The sequence below is a fragment of the Anser anser genome, assembly GCF_964211835.1.
Source record: "Anser anser genome assembly, contig: HAP1_SCAFFOLD_106, whole genome shotgun sequence".
NCBI classification, from domain to species: domain Eukaryota; kingdom Metazoa; phylum Chordata; class Aves; order Anseriformes; family Anatidae; genus Anser; species Anser anser.
In genome coordinates this window covers 193,359-209,889 of record NW_028153568.1, presented here as the reverse complement: position 1 = coordinate 209,889, position 16,531 = coordinate 193,359, and the positions used below count along the sequence as shown (strand labels likewise).

General features: G+C 47.5%; 1 protein-coding gene and 1 long non-coding RNA gene across 3 annotated transcripts; both read left to right on the top strand.

Annotated features, from left to right (window-relative positions):
* The first annotated feature begins 276 nt into the window (after positions 1-276).
* On the top strand, positions 277-1,389 carry LOC310891913. The gene is made up of 2 exons (XR_014577780.1): positions 277-316; positions 761-1,389. It is a non-coding gene; the product is annotated as an uncharacterized lncRNA (long non-coding RNA).
* A 1,500-nt stretch (positions 1,390-2,889) lies between these two features.
* Positions 2,890-7,245, top strand: LOC310891909 (zinc finger CCCH domain-containing protein 11A-like). Of its 2 annotated transcripts, XM_083854130.1 has the most exons (4): positions 2,890-3,926; positions 5,041-5,210; positions 5,627-5,688; positions 6,494-7,245. In XM_083854130.1, exons 1-4 carry the CDS (start codon positions 3,536-3,538, stop codon positions 6,753-6,755), a joined length of 885 nt encoding a protein of 294 aa, XP_083710256.1. In that variant the 5' UTR covers positions 2,890-3,535; the 3' UTR covers positions 6,756-7,245. The 2 variants fall into 2 exon arrangements, with proteins under 2 accessions (XP_083710256.1, XP_083710257.1); XM_083854131.1 differs by lacking the exon at positions 6,494-7,245 and having other exon boundaries at positions 2,894-3,926; positions 5,627-5,906.
* Positions 7,246-16,531: the final 9,286 nt, after the last annotated feature.

The window sequence follows — 16,531 nt, the reverse complement described above, 5'->3', positions numbered from 1 at the left end:
TAGTGGTTACAGCTTCTGCAAACTTTGTGAATATGCCCGGAAATACTATACTTCCGTGATAAACTGACCTTTGGAATGATGTTTCAGCACTGTATTGTGACAGCCCTATCGCTGTCGTGACCTGGAACTGTGCATCTCTTTGCAAACCTTAGGTGCATGTTATCACGAGCTTGTCTTTCTTTCTGTCTTCAGAAAAAGCGCGGTGAGATTCCCTGCTACTGGGAGAAGCAGCCAGTAGGCTGTCAGAAAGCCAACTGTGCTTTTCATCACGCAAAAGGACGTTACATCGATGGAGTCTTCTTACCACCAAGCAAGAGTGAGTTTAGGTCCTTTTTCTTTAAGTATTGAAGAATTAATTTTGCATATTACTTAGTGGGTGCCAATAGTGTAGGAGACATCAGGTAACCGTCCATTTGTGAGTGCAGGAAAAGGTCTGCAGTCCTAGGTGGTCAGCTAAACCGAGTGTACTGCTGCTGTACTGCTGGTATTTGTTTTCTGCTTTCATGCTCAGCTTCTCTCTGCTTTGTGTGATATTTGCCTTGCAGTTTGCTTTCTGTTGTTTCGTCCTCTGCTGGGTGGTAGGGAGATGTGTTGTTGTTTGAAGGCAAGTCATTGTTCACGGTGTAAACAGTGGCGGGATGGGCAAAAGGAGATGCTGAATTCATTGTCTGTGCAGGTTATCTGCCTTAGCTACCATCTTCGTGCATTGTGGTCAAAGTTTTAAACTGCCATATTACTGATGATCCTCCTCTTCCTCTAGCTACACTGCCAAGTCCGCCTGAGTCCGCGGACGATGATTTGAAAGTGGCTCAGATGTCACTGCAGCAAAACAAACTTTCTGTCCAGTCCAATCCCTCTCCATAGCTAAGGCGGGTGATGAAAGTGGAAAACTCGGAAAATGTCCCAAGCCCTACACACCCTCCAGTTGTAATCAATGCTGCAGATGATGATGAAGATGATGATGGTGAGCATGGTTTGGTTCTTGGAAGGAATTTGTGCTGTAAATGATTGTGTAAGTCTTTGGTTCTTGGAAGGAATTTGTGCTGTAAATCAATGTATAAATCACAGATGACCTGAGGTCTGACTAGCGATAGGGCAGGCAGTCTGGTCAGGTCACTGGTGGCTTTGTCTGGCAGTCAGTGGACAGAACCTGAAATGTTGGAGGAAAGCTTAGAACCCCTCTTGGCTTTAGTTGGTCTGTTGTGTAAAGCTCTATGTGAAACTAGGAAGGAAATTCCTTTTTTTTTGTCTGAAGAGTAATATGTTGTGTAGTAGTTAAAGCTGCAGAGAGAATCTAGAGTCCTAGATGTTTTGTCCTAGGGTAGTCTACTTACGAGTTCATCAGGTCAGTGTAGCTGTATTAAAAAAAAAAAAAAAAAAAAAAAAAAAGCTTTTTTATAGGAACCATGGACTGAAGTGTCATTGCATGAGCTACATAATCACGAACAATCTGGCCTATGCATAACTGAATAGATTTTTCCCCTTCAGACCAGCTTTCTGCGGAAGGAGAAGAAACTAAAACTCCCGTCCAGCAACCAGCTGAGGAAGGCCAAAATGGATTACGGATGATTTCCACTCGGAAAGCCAGTGCTACTACTGCTAAACAAGGTATTCCAGCACCTGTAGTAGGATAAATCGGAAGGAGAACTTGACAATTAACTCAAAAGCAATGTGGCGTAAAAACACAACAGAATGTAGGGGTGCTGAATGGACTCGGTTATTTCCATGATCTCATTTCTCCCTGATACCATCATGTGCCCATTGGGTCAGAAAGTTGAACTCCTTTTCTTTCCTTTTGGAGAACAAAACAGGGTCACAGCATGGAGTTTAAATGGCTGCACGTGCAGCCTGGCAACCACTGTTGAAAGCCATATCTAACGATAGAGGGATCTAATATCACGTAAATGGATTAAAATTAAAACTACAGTTTTTACCCTGAAGGGTGAAAGGAGGGGCAAAATGCCATTGATTCTATGGTTGTTTCACTTGTGAGGAGTGTTGACAGGGTTTATTCTAAATACTTCTGAAAGTTCCTGAGCACTAAGAAGCCTGAGGATCTGTGGTCCTCAGTGAGTGCCTCTAAGCCTTAGTCTCATTAACTGTTTTCTGTTTTCAGAGGACGGTCTGAATTTTGGAATAAAAACACTTGAAGAAATCAAATTGCAGAAAATGAAGGAAAAAACTAAGAGACACGGTGGTGAGTTAATATTCCCTACTTTCTTACCCTCTTCACCTTCATCCTGTGTGATGATTTTTCTTTCAAAAAAAAATTCTTCCAGTAATACCGGGTAGCTGGCTATGCTTTGGTGAATCCAACTATTTGCCAAAGAAGTGAAATTTGATTGGCTTCAGAATGGCAGGTGATGGTGGCTGGGAGCTGCCTGAGGGATAGACTTCCATGTTTAGCTGGGGGCATCGAGCAACCTGATTCTCAGCCAGCTGGTATTCTAGATGGGAATTCCAAGGGCAACCAGAGGCAAATTAGTCACCTCTCTTATTTGCATGCTCTGGTCACTGTATGTTTGACAGTAATGAATAATTACAGTTTTTTGTTCTTCGTGATAGTTTTTTCTGTTTGGTAAACTTCCTTATGTTTTGCTTGCTCTGAGCAGAAGGTCCTTCAAGATCTTCTCTTCCTCCCGTCGATTCTATGATTTTTCCTGCTCCGGAAAAGGAAAATGTCCGGACAGTGGTGAGAACTGTGACACTGTCTACAGAGGAAGGTAATAATTAATGCTTTTGTTTTGATTTCATTACTCCTAAACTGGAAGGTTAAGCAAGAATGAAGGCAATTCACCCCTGTTAGCCCCCTGGTGCTGCCGCCTTCTGTTCAAAACATGCTTTTATGCTGAAAGTCCCTGGTTGTACTGGAAAGCTTTGGTGCTCAGGTTAAGTGCAGTAACAGGAGAAAGAAAAAAATGTGTCAGTATGCAAATAGGGGGATAACTGAAAAACAGGAGAGTAACGAGAAGAAAGAGCTCTAGAGGACAGTGCTATGTAAGAAGCAATTTCTGAAGCTTTAAAGAGGCTGACAGTGGCACGTGTGGACAGTAGTGCGATAGGAGTCTGTGTATAAATTATATTGTTTAGAGTTGTGCAAATTCCTTTGAAAGGGAAAGAAGTGAAGAAGTACTGGTTCCTCTTGCTCGAGTGCTGAAGCTCTTCTGACAGCCACTATCAGAAATCTGGCTCTAGGTGTGTGTTTATTTTCCGCTTGTGCCTTGTCAAGGTTTTAAGCTGCTTCTGTGAACCATCATATACAATTAGAATAGAGCCACTGCCGGGAGCAGGAATTTGAAATGCAGTCTGAAAAAGTAATCAAGTAAACTAGCATTTCTGTGTAGCAACTCTCTCTGGATAGGGCTGGTCTTCAAAATACAACAAGTGGCTCAGAGGAGGAGGAGAATGTTAGGCTATTGTCCTAAGATGGGTTATTGGGAACGCTCAGGCTTAGTTTTCCTTAGTGCTGTGACAAATTTTGGAGACTTAAACTATTGTTGGACTCTCTTTAAATGCTGGTGCTTCTCATTTCTTGATGATGACAGGGAAGGCTGCTAAGCCAAAGGGAGAGATCCATGTGAAAACACTGGAGGAAATCCGTCGTGAGAGAGCTCTTCGAGAAAGTCAAGCCAAAGCCCAGGCTGAATGGCATGGTAAAACCAAAGATCCCAGCGCAGGGGCAAAAATTGAGGGTGAGCCCAAGAAGCAGAGTGTGCTCACTCTTTCCGGGCCCAGCAAAGTGCAGTCGAAGGAGCCGGCAGGTAAAGCCAAGCCAGAAGGAGAAGTGCGTGTTAAAACCCTGGAAGAAATAAAGCGCGAGAAAGCTCTGCGGATGCAGCAGAGTGGAGGAAATGTGCCAGCTCCCCCAGCACAACCTGGACCTGCCCCAGCCGGGCAGAAATCGTTATGGAACACAAAGCTATCAGGTAATAAGATGCTTTAATACCTGCCCCGGTGAGGTGCTTCCCATATTGAGCAAGTTCCGTTTGCTCAGGATCTGCTTTGTTTTTCCTTCAATGCGGAGGATAAAAGAGTTTAAGGCTACAAAGTTCAAAGGCAAAGAAGGGCCAGAACATGCAACCATGTCTGTTTTCGTTAATTACGTGATGGTATTCTGTATTTCCCACTAGAAAATTAACACATTGAGGGGCTTTTTAGTCTAATTTTGGTATTCTGTTTTTTTCTGCCATCTGTTTATGGTATGAAGTCCTCCCTGTGTTGAGTTCAAGTTCACCTTCCTCTTTGGCATGTGTTGCTTAACTTGACACGTGTATGTGTTTGTAAAGCATGCATCAGCGTCTTAATGTGGGAGGCCAGTTTCTGTCAAAAATGACAGAGGATCAAAGGCCTCGTTGTTAAGATTATATCAACTTTGTAAAATGAGATTGTGTGAGGGAGATAAGGAGGGCTTAAAGGCTGCATGCACTGCACATTGTAACATTTCTCTCTGTCTCACAGGACACGAGGAAATAAACACACAAAGAAAACAAGTACCCAGCTTTCTTTCGTTTCTTCTCCTGCCAGCCAGACGTTAGGTCAGGAATGGGAGACTAGAATATGACTCTACAAATTTGGATTTTGTAGAACAACTTAATAAATTTTGTGGGACATCACTGCAGGGGAGAGGAAGCTGGTACAACAGTTGCATACACTCTCTTGTCTTACTATACCTGCTGCTTTTCCTTTCCTAGAGGGAGCAAGACTTTAAATACAAAAGCTGTCAACATTTGTGAATCTTACTAGACTTCATACAACGTCTTAGAGTATTGCTTGCACTTGGGATCGCTCTGTGTCTGAGTTTCCCTCGTCCTGGATTATGATTTACTGTAGCTATTCACTTTCTTTGTTCCTTTGTATGGATTGTTGGTAGACGGAGTTTACTATGTGGAAGATATTGCTGAGAATCCAGGCAATGGCAGTGTAATTCTGCTGGCCAAATACAGTTAACTGTGTAGACGGGCCGTGGAAATGAGGAAGAGAACGTGGATTTTTCATGAGGCAGAGCAAGACTGTATCAGTTCTCTCTTCCTTTTACTCTAGCCAACTTTAACATGTTTGCGAAGCCTTGGGATGGGAAAGTCGCTTCCCCCAAGAAGAAGGCACTGAAACGTAAGGCACCTGGCAGTTTTCCCTCTGCTGTAGCAGCTGTGAAACCACGGACTGCCTCCGATGCAGACACAATGGGACCTCCAGCCAAAAAAGCAGCTATGGTAAGGACAGGGGCTAATGCAGAAATGGATCCCTTGTAAAATTTATACCCTCCTCTAGGAGAAAAGATGGAAAACTCAAATGTTCTACAGGCCTTCTGTTTCCTTTTAAATCCAGTAGCTGCCTACAGAATTCTTGTAGTACCCTTCCATATTTATTAGATTAATGGCACTATTTACTTAGTCCTCTGTGATTCTGTGATTTCTCTGGTGTGGAGGATTTTGTCCATTAATGCTGTGTTCTTAAAAGACACAAGATCATTAGTAACCTCCAAGAGAATATTAACTTTCTTCAGGAGCACCTTGGTTTTGTATTTTGGCTAAGGCTCCGCAATGCCAGAGGAGAAGCAGCATGGAGGAAAAAGCTAGTAAGGAATCTTTTACCCATGAGTCCTAAACACTGTTTTGCTGCTTTCTAGGCTGTTCCAGCCACGCTGGAGCACGTCCCAGCCACCAGACTTGAAGAAAATCCCCAAAACAGGTGATGACCACAACTTGTTCTTTTTCTCAATCGGTGTATATCCCCAGTGAAACATAAGTTCTGTCACAGGTGGGGAAAAAAGGAGGGTTCTGAGATAATTAAAGCCCAAATCCATCAGAGGATAAGTCACTTATTTATCTTATAAGATAAATAAGTCACGTGAAATGACTTTCTAGCAGCTAGCAGGAATGCTTAATTAGACTTACTTTCTTTAAATGCTGCAAGTCGGTACAGCTTTCCAGTGACTTCTTGCTCTGTCTGAATACCTAAATGAGGATGAGGTGAAGTTCTTCTACTTCCTCGTGAGGTGATAAATGATGAGTAGTGTCCTCTGCCTTTTGGTCCTCAAGAATGCCACCCGAACAAACATACCAGGTGACAAGAGTGCAGGGAGAGCAGAGGGAAGTGATGGCTGCAGATCAGCTTCCTGTAGTGGGGAGCAAACTCTGCTGAGTGTGCCGTGGGAAAAATGACTAACTTAGTAAACAGATATTTGCAGATGGAGACTTCTTAACATTTTTACAGGAAAATTAAGCAAGGTGGCAAAGTGCCTCTTGCTACAAAAATTGAACCATCTTTGCTAGACTCCGGGTGCTCTGGCTTCACAGTGAAACCCCCAAACTGAAAAATGTACCTGCTAATATATTGGGCTCTAAATGTAGCCCTGGGTTAATTGAATAACAATCCCTGGGTAAGATTGAAGTGCAGGAGGGGTTGGCTACGGTTTTAAGAGCCGGTTTGCAGAAAAGGGATTTCCCGTTAAGAAATGGCATATACTGATTGTTCTCTTCCTTGCTCTGCCAAGACCTGAAGCACATCTTGGAAGCCAGGCAGAATCCGTGGAGCCAATGGAGTTCTCAAGCTCGACTTCAGCTTCTTCCCAGCTAGAAGAAGCAAGGACACGCCGGCTGAGTTCCACAGGCAACGCGCCCGTATCTGTAGACGAGGATTTAGAGATGCTACTTTGGGAACTCTCAGACAGCATACTGGAAGCCGAGCTCGACTTGGACCCAGGGAAGGATGAGGATGACCTCCTCCTTGAGCTTTCCAAGATGATTGATGATTGAACTGCATAGTCCTATGGTATATTAAAAAAAAAAAAAAAAAAAAAAAACAACAACAAAAAAAAACTCTTCTTCTTGTTGGATACCCCGAGGTGATCATTTTTCTAACTGAGGCTTTGCAATGAGACTTAAAGCACAGTTGGATCGGGTAGAAATTGGCAGGATCTGCACTCAGTTGTCCTAAGTTTTCCTGCTGGTCAGAGTTAAGGTCTTGTGCATGGTTCCGTAACTATAGGTGGCTACCTTTGATATCAAGAGGACAAAGCACTTGTTTCTTTTGGCACAGAAAGATGTCCATCGGCACGCTGTGGTGGCTGTGAATTGACGTAGTGATGGAGCGATGCTCTGAAGGCTTAAACGGAAAGCTTCTTCCTTCCGCCCCCCCTTGGCACAGCTCGATGTTGGGCACATTTTGAAGCCTGGGTGTTCTGATTTCTCGGACAGTTGATACCCAAATCCCGGAGTTACTATGTCAACTCTTGACTTTTATTTGTGTATGCCATTGTTTTGACTGTAATCTTTTCAGATGATGAAGCTGTAGGGACGGGAGGGAGCAAAATAATTATTCTAGCGTTGTGGACCAAACATGCTGCCAGGAGTGGTGGTGGTGGGGTCAGCCCACCCGGCCTTACTTTCAATTATCAGGGATGATAAAATGGTGTGAAAAGCAGCAGCTCTGCGATACGGCTACGCTACCCCCACTCCCTTCTCTTGTGCTGTACCAAAGTTCCCCCAAGCTTTGGTTGGTGCTTTTTGCTGGTGACAGTAGGACTCCAGGGCGAGTAGTCGGGACTCTCCTGCAGTAACTGGGTCAATTAAGGGTTGGTTTAAGTGCCTCCTGGTTTTTAAAATTGCTCCCCTGAGCTGCTGGCTCTGCTGCCTGCTACAGCAAATGTTCGGGTGCCATCAGCGTCGCACTTGGGCGTGGGCACTGACCCTGCGGAGGAGAGCTGAGACTCGCGTGTATTGTGTACCCTGCCGCCAGTGATCGTTTTCCCCTAGCAGATCTATTTTGAATCATTTCCCTAAATTTTAGAGGAACTTTAGGCTCTTTGTGCTATGATTTGTGAAGCTGTAGGGGCCCTCAGGCATTTGCTGCTGGCAGAGGAAAACCGCTTGTCGAATTTGTTGTAAATACTTTCTGTTTGGACAACAACGCCTGTGTGTGTGTGTGTGTGCGTGTGTGTGTGTGTGCGTGCGTGCTTTGACGACCCCCTGCGACGCCCCAGCTCCGCGAGGGAAGCTTTGAAGCGGCTCTGGGAAAACCTCTGCGGAAGAAACCGCTGCTAGTGACTTGCGGAAAAGGGACTCCACAATCAGTGAGACTGTAAAGTAGGTATGTTTATTCAGCGCTGGGCAGCATGGGAGGTCGTGGGCATGAAGATTGATGACTCTTCCTCGTCACCGCTAGTTGACCTCTTGTCTTTGCACAGACTCAGTTGCTCCTTGGCTCTTGTGCACCTGCAGGACCAGTTTCTCCCAGTTTCTTAAGATAGGCTCACTCTCTTATTAGGAGACTGACCTTGGTAAGGGGCCCAAGGCTTCTTGCTTTAGTTAATTGGCACAATGCACCATAGCTAGCAAAGACACTAAGTAGCATCCTAGTTTAATGCCGTCAGCGCTCTATCTCTACTTGATAAGATTCTCCTAACTCCCTCTCTCACTGGAGCCCACGCAGCCCTCCGTCCTGCCGAAGGACTTCACGGGGACTTCTGCCGGCTCCGGGTGCCCGCACACAGACAGAAATGGCTTTGAGAGAAAACAATCAGGAGGAGGAGAGCTCAGAGACTGCGGCCGGCTTCGGCCACCTTCCCCTCGCTTTCCCTCTCCGTGTTCAAACCGAGCACTGTTCTGCCGTCAACCTTCGCTGCCTCTGCCCGCGGCGCTGGGCTTTCACGTGTGCCATTGCTCCTCTACATATTTTATCCTTCCTTTTGTAAGGAATGGTCCAGCAATTCGTGTCACTAAGGGATTTGAAGGGTTAACATTGAGGCCCGGGTCTAGGTGATAAGAGAACAAAGGGGTTTTGTCCTGGTTCCAGTTAGGACAGAGTTAATTTTCCCTCATAGTAGCTGGTAGGGTGCTATGTTTTGGATTAGGATGAGAAGAGCGCTGATAACATGCTGATGTTTTAATTGTTGCAGAGCAGTGTTTACACCAGGCCAAGGACTTTTCGGCTTCTCGCTCTGTCCTGCCAGCGAGCAGGCTGGGGGTGCAGCAGGAGCTGGGAGGGGACAGACCCAGGACAGCTGACCCAAACTGGCCAAAGGGGTATTCCATACCATCTGACGTCATGCTAAACAATATATAGGGGTGGCTGTCCGGGGTGGGGGGGCCGGCTGCTCGGGAATAGGCTGGGCATCGGTCCGCGGGTGGTGAGCAATTCCATTGTGCATCACTTGTTTTCTTACACATTATTATTGTTAATACTATTATCATTATCACTATTATTATTATTATTGTTATTATTATATTCCTGTCTTAATAAACTGTCTTTATCTCAACTCACCGGCTTCACTTTCCTGTTTCTCTCCCCCATCCCAGAGAGGGAGGGGGGAGGGTGAGCGAACGGCTGTGTGGTGTTTAGCTGCCAGCCAGGTTAAACCACAACAGTCCTTTTGGCGCCCAACGTGGGGCACGAAGGGTTGAGATATCGACAAATCTGACCAGAGTGTGTTAAACTAATATTGGTATAAGTATTGGACCTGCTTAATAGTTGCTAGTCACGATGTTGATTGCCTTAATCTCCAGTCTGCTATACCTGTATTCCAAATTGAGTTTTATGGTGCGTTACTTTCTGTATGTGCTCCCTGTTGCACTGTTTATCCTTTCCGGGCCCTGGTTTAAGATTGTTATGGTACTGTGCGGTGTAACAATGGCTTATGAAATGATGAAATATCTGGTCACGACTTTAACCTGGTATTTGTACTCAGCACTGACGTCGACTCTATACTTTGGAAACCATATCTCGGAAACTATTAGCAATTACACCTATTGCCTGTTTTCGTTAGGGAGCCCATCTGTGAAGGGGACAGGGGAAGACATGTTTCCCTACCTGTTCACTCTCCCTTTCTCCTTCACCACCACCCTCTTATCCCCCGAGCTAGTTACGGTGGTTCTCCGAGATGTTGAATATCCTTGGGATACTCAGACCAGCCTGCTCTTGTTGTTATGTCTCCTGAATGCGCTTCAGGTTTTGTTGAGGGTTAAACAACTACTTAGGAATCTCATCCGGAGATCTGTCTTGAGGCGGGATAGTTGCGAGTGGCAGGGAGTGTGGGAGGATATGGGCAGGTTTCTAGAGCAGTGGTCACCTCCAGTGTTTTGGACATTCACCCCTGAACAACTGCAAAATCCTAAAAAGCTGGCAGAATGCTTGAAAAAAAGGTGTCATGACTCTGGCAGTTCCAAAGTGACACAAATCACTGTAGCATGCTGGGGTCTGGCTTGTGCCTATCGAGCTGCAATTGATGCTACTAGCAACCTAGCTCCAGCTCCTGCAGCCGCTCCAGCTCCTGCAGCCGCTCCTGCTCCTGCAGCCATTCCAGTTCCAGCTCCTGCAGCCGCTCCAGCTCCAGCTCCTGCAGCCACTCCAGCTGCAGCTCCTGCAGCCGCTCCAGCTCCTGCAGCCGCTCCAGCTCCTGCAGCCGCTCCAGTTCCAGCTCCTGCAGCCGCTCCAGCTCCTGCAGCCGCTCCAGCTCCTGCAGCCACTCCAGTTCCAGCTCCTGCAGCCGTTCCAGTTCCAGCTCCTGCAGCCGCTCCAGCTCCTGCAGCCGCTCCAGCTCCAGCTCCTGCAGCCGCTCCAGCCCCTGCAGCCGCTCCAGCTCCTGCAGCTGCTCCCACTCCTGTGTCTGGGTCAGAGAAACGAGCTGTAGCAGTGCAAGTTGACCCCGCAGAGGGTATTCCAACCCCTGTGGCAGACCCTGTGTCTGGGTTAGAGAAACGAGCTGTAGCAGTGCAAGTTGCCCCTGTAGACAAGGTGAAGAAATGGTATAGAGGCTCAGGTCGTTTACAACGCAAACAGTCTTCTGCTAAGTCTGGGCATAGTGAAGACGAGGCTGGGCCATCAAAGGTGCAGGAGACTGAAGATGAGAATGGGGATGTCGAAAAATCAACAGTAATTACCCGGACTCTATACCAGCGTGAGCTACGAGATGTGCGAAAAGATTTTGGTCGCTGTATAGGTGAGCAGCTTGTCACCTGGCTGCTCCGGTGCTGGGACACTGGAGCCAATTATGTGGAATTAGAGGGCAAGGAAGCCAGGCGGCTGGGATCCCTTGCTAGGGATGCATGCATTGACAAAGCAATTGGAGATGGAGCACGATCTCGCAGTCTCTGGAGGCGTCTCCTGTCAGCTGTGCAGGAAAGGTATCCCTTCAAGGAAGAACTTGTATGTCTACCAGGCAAATGGACCACCATGGAGAAGGGAATTCAGTACCTGAGGGAATTGGCCATACGGGAAGTAATTTATAAGGACCTAGACGACGCACAAACATCCGCAGATCCAGATGCAGTCCAGTGTACACCACATATGTGGCGGAAGTTTGTACGGAGTGCACCATCATCATATGCCAGCTCATTGGCAATAATAGCCTGGAAAGCGGAGGAGAATCCCCCAGTGAATGAAGTGGCTAAATTACTCCGGCAGTACGAAGGAAATCTCTCCTCTTCCCTACAGGCCTGTGTCTCGGCTGTGGAGAAACTCTCTGAAGAGGTCCACCAACTTAAAGAGAATTTATCTTCCCCTCCACCTGCACGAACCAGTGTCCACCAGCTAAAAGAGAATACTTTGGAGAAACTTTCTGAAAAGATCCACCAACTTGAAGAGAGATTATTTTCCTCCCCACCTGTACAAACCAGTGTCTCAGCTATTAGGGGTAAACATTCATCTATGCAAGGAAGACAATATGGTGGGCACACACACCGCGCCACCCTGTGGTTTTACCTACGTGACCATGGAGAGGACATGAGAAAATGGGATGGAAAATCTACTGCGACCCTAGAGGCATGGGTACGTGAATTGCAAAGGAAAACAATTGGGAAAAAGGAATTCTCTGAAAAGTTTGCTGCTCCAACTTCCAGCAGGCAGTCCTTTAGACACAGAAACGAAGATTCTGACCAGGACTAGAGGGGCCCTGCCTCCAGACAGGGGGAGGAAAGGGACAATCGAGTTTATTGGACTGTGTGGATTCGATGGCCTGGCACGTCAGACGCACAGAAGTATAAGGCTTTGGTAGACACCGGTGCACAATGTACTCTAATGCCATCAAGCTATACAGGGCCAGAGCCCATCTGTATTTATGGTGTGACAGGGGGATCCCAGCAGTTAACTGTATTGGAGGCTGAAGTGAGTCTAACCGGCAATGAGTGGCAAAAGCACCGTATTGTGACTGGCCCAGATGCTCCGTGCATCCTTGGCATAGACTATCTTAGAAGAGGATATTTCAAGGACCCAAAAGGGTTCTGCTGGGCTTTTGGCATAGCTGCCTTGGAGACAGAGGACATTAAACAGTTGTCTACCTTGCCTGGTCTCTCAGAGGACCCTTCTGTTGTGGGGTTGCTGAGGGTTGAAGAACAGCAAGTGCCGATCGCTACCACAACTGTGCACCGGTGGCAATATCGCACCAACCGAGACTCCCTGAGTCCCATCCATAAGCTAATTCGTCAACTGGAGAGCCAAGGAGTGATCAGCAAGACTCATTCACCTTTTAATAGTCCCATATGGCCAGTGCGAAAGTCTAATGGTGAGTGGAGACTAACAGTGGACTATCGTGGCCTGAACGAAGTCACGCCACCACTGAGTGCTGCAGTGCCGGACATGCTAGAACTCCAGTATGAACTGGAATCAAAGGCAGCCAAGTGGTATGCCACAATTGATATCGCTAATGCATTTTTCTCCATCCCTCTAGCAGCACAGTGCAGGCCACAGTTTGCTTTCACTTGGAGGGGAGTCCAATATACTTGGAATCGGCTGCCCCAGGGGTGGAAACACAGCCCTACCATTTGCCATGGACTGATCCAGTCTGCGCTGGAGCAGGGGGAAGCTCCTGAACACCTGCAGTACATCGATGACATCATTGTGTGGGGTGACACTGCAGAAGAAGTTTTCGAGAAAGGGAAGAAAATAGTCCAAATCCTTCTGAAGGCCGGTTTTGCCATAAAACAGAATAAAGTTAAAGGACCTGCACGAGAGATCCAGTTTTTAGGAATAAAATGGCAAGATGGACGTCGTCAAATCCCAATGGATGTGATCAGCAAAATAACAGCTATGTCTCCACCAACTAGCAAAAAAGAAACACAAACTTTCCTAGGTGTCGTGGGGTTTTGGAGAATGCATATTCCAAATTACAGTCTGATTGTAAACCCGCTCTACCAAGTAACCCGTAAGAAGAATGCTTTTGAATGGGGCCCTGAGCAACGACAAGCCTTTGAACAAATTAAGCAGGAAATAGTTCATGCAGTAGCCCTCGGGCCAGTCCGAACAGGACCAGATGTAAAGAATGTGCTCTACACCGCAGCCGGGGAGAATGGTCCCACCTGGAGCCTCTGGCAGAAAGAACCTGGGGAAACTCGAGGTCGACCCCTGGGGTTTTGGAGTCGGGGATACAGAGGATCTGAAGCCCGCTATACTCCAACTGAAAAGGAGATATTGGCAGCATATGAAGGAGTTCGATCTGCTTCGGAAGTGGTCGGTACTGAAGCGCAGCTCCTCCTGGCACCCCGACTGCCGGTACTAGGCTGGATGTTCAAAGGAACGGTCCCCTCTACACATCATGCAACTGATGCTACATGGAGCAAGTGGGTTGCACTGATTACTCAGCGGGCTCGAATAGGAAACCCCAGTCGCCCAGGAATCTTGGAGGTGATTATGGACTGGCCAGAAGGCAAATACTTTGGGATATCATCAGAGGAGGAGGTGGTTCGTGCTGAAGAAGCCCCACTGTACAACAAGCTACCGGAAAATGAGAAGACATATGCCTTGTTCACTGACGGGTCCTGTCGTATTGTGGGAAAGCATCGGAGATGGAAAGCTGCTGTATGGAGTCCTACACGACGAGTTGCAGAAGCTGCTGAGGGAGAAGGTGAATCGAGTCAGTTTGCAGAAGTGAAAGCCATTCAGCTGGCTTTAGATATTGCTGAACGAGAAAAGTGGCCAGTTCTCTATCTCTATACTGATTCATGGATGGTAGCAAATGCCCTGTGGGGGTGGTTACAGCAATGGAAGCAGAACAACTAGCAGCGCAGGGGCAAGCCCATCTGGGCTGCGGCATTGTGGCAAGATATTGCTGCCCGGGTAGAGAACCTGGTTGTAAAGGTATGCCATGTAGATGCTCATGTGCCCAAGAATCGGGCTACTGAAGAACATCAAAACCACCAGCAGGTGGATCAGGCTGCTAAGATTGAAGTGGCTCAGGTGGACCTGGACTGGCAACATAAAGGTGAATTATTTATAGCCCGATGGGCCCATGACACCTCAGGCCATCAAGGTAGAGATGCAACCTACAGATGGGCTCGTGATCGAGGGGTGGACCTGACCATGGACACTATAGCACAGGTTATTCATGACTGTGAAACATGTGCTGCAATCAAGCAAGCCAAACGGTCAAAACCTCTTTGGTATGGAGGACGATGGCTGAAATATAAATATGGAGAGGCCTGGCAGATTGATTACATCACACTCCCTCAAACCCGCAACGGCAAGCGCCACGTACTTACAATGGTGGAAGCAACCACCGGATGGCTGGAAACATATCCTGTGCCCCATGCCACCGCCCGGAACACTATCCTGGGCCTTGAAAAGCAAGTCTTATGGCGACATGGCACCCCAGAGAGAATTGAGTCAGACAACGGGACTCATTTCCGAAACAACCTTATAGACACTTGGGCCAAAGAACATGGTATTGAGTGGGTGTATCACATCCCCTATCATGCACCACCCTCTGGAAAAGTTGAACGATACAATGGACTGTTGAAGACTACGCTGAAAGCAATGGGTGCTGGGACATTCAAAAATTGGGATACACATTTGGCAAAGGCCACCTGGTTAGTCAATACCAGGGGATCTGCCAACCGAGCTGGACCTGCCCAATCAAACCTGTTACGCACTGTAGAAGGGGATAAAGTTCCTGTAGTGCACGTAAGAAACATGCTGGGTAAAACAGTCCGGGCTACTCCTGCCTCAGGAAAAGGCAAACCCATTCGTGGAATTGCTTTTGCTCAGGGACCTGGATGCACTTGGTGGGTAATGCAAAAGAATGGGGAGGTCCGGTGTGTACCTCAAGGGGATTTGATACTGGGTGAGAATAGCCTATGAGTTGAATTGTAGTATGTTAATTATTATATAATAATGTATGTCATCACTACCATGATTGCTATATATCATAGATGAAAATGGTGATTAATTAGAATGTATTGGACAGAGTGTAACCTGAGCATGACATAAATGGTATGGAATAAGGGGTGGATATCTGTCCTGGTTCCAGTTAGGACAGAGTTAAGTAGCTCATAGTAGCTGGTAGGGTGCTATGTTTTGGATTAGGATGAGAAGAGCGCTGATAACATGCTGATGTTTTAATTGTTGCAGAGCAGTGTTTACACCAGGCCAAGGACTTTTCGGCTTCTCGCTCTGTCCTGCCAGCGAGCAGGCTGGGGGTGCAGCAGGAGCTGGGAGGGGACAGACCCAGGACAGCTGACCCAAACTGGCCAAAGGGGTATTCCATACCATCTGACGTCATGCTAAACAATATATAGGGGTGGCTGTCCGGGGTGGGGGGGCCGGCTGCTCGGGAATAGGCTGGGCATCGGTCCGCGGGTGGTGAGCAATTCCATTGTGCATCACTTGTTTTCTTACACATTATTATTGTTAATACTATTATCATTGTCACTATTATTATTATTATTGTTATTATTATATTCCTGTCTTAATAAACTGTCTTTATCTCAACTCACCGGCTTCACTTTCCCGTTTCTCTCCCCCATCCCAGAGAGGGAGGGGGGAGGGTGAGCGAATGGCTGTGTGGTGTTCAGCTGCCAGCCGGGTTAAACCACAACAGGTTTTTAGGGAAAAGTGCTGACTACTGCAGGGGATGTTGCTAGAGTTTCTGAAATCCGGCGTAGAGGCTCCCAAACGAGGAGGAAGGGGGAGCTGAAGGACAATTGAAGGACAAAAGCCTGAGAGGAAGACAACCAGCATTCAGCCCGAGCAAGCCCCGAGAGACCACCAGAGACTGGTACGCAGGCGCCCCTGGGAGGGGTTTCGGATTCCGGAAACCAATTCTAATAACCCTGCCTCTTCTCGAAGTAGTAATGAATATGTATTAGCCTGGGAGCATCAAAACCAGCCGCCTTACGTAACAGGTGTGCGTCCTGGGGGAGCAGAGACTCCCGGCGCACCCAGCGCTGCTTGCTTGCCTCTATGCATTTAATAAATTGTAAACTTTGATTGTAATCCTATTTGGCACTCAGCCATTTATAACACTTTTTATATTCGTATTTTATTTAAGGCTGTCTTGCCCCCCTCCCCCCCCCAGCCTCGCTGCTCGCCAATAAAGCTGGCGCAGGGACCCCTGCCTGCAACCATAGAGACGCGGTCCTCCCGGCCTGCTAGAGCGGCCCCCCCACGCTCCTCCAGCATCCCAGCGTCCCTTGCGCGCTCCCGCCCGGCCTCAGGGGCTTCCGGAGGCGGCCCAGCAGGGGCGGCGGGAGCAGCGAGGCGGCGGCAGCCATGGCGTACCGCGGGCAGGACCAGAAGGTGCAGAAGGTGATGGTGCAGCCCATCG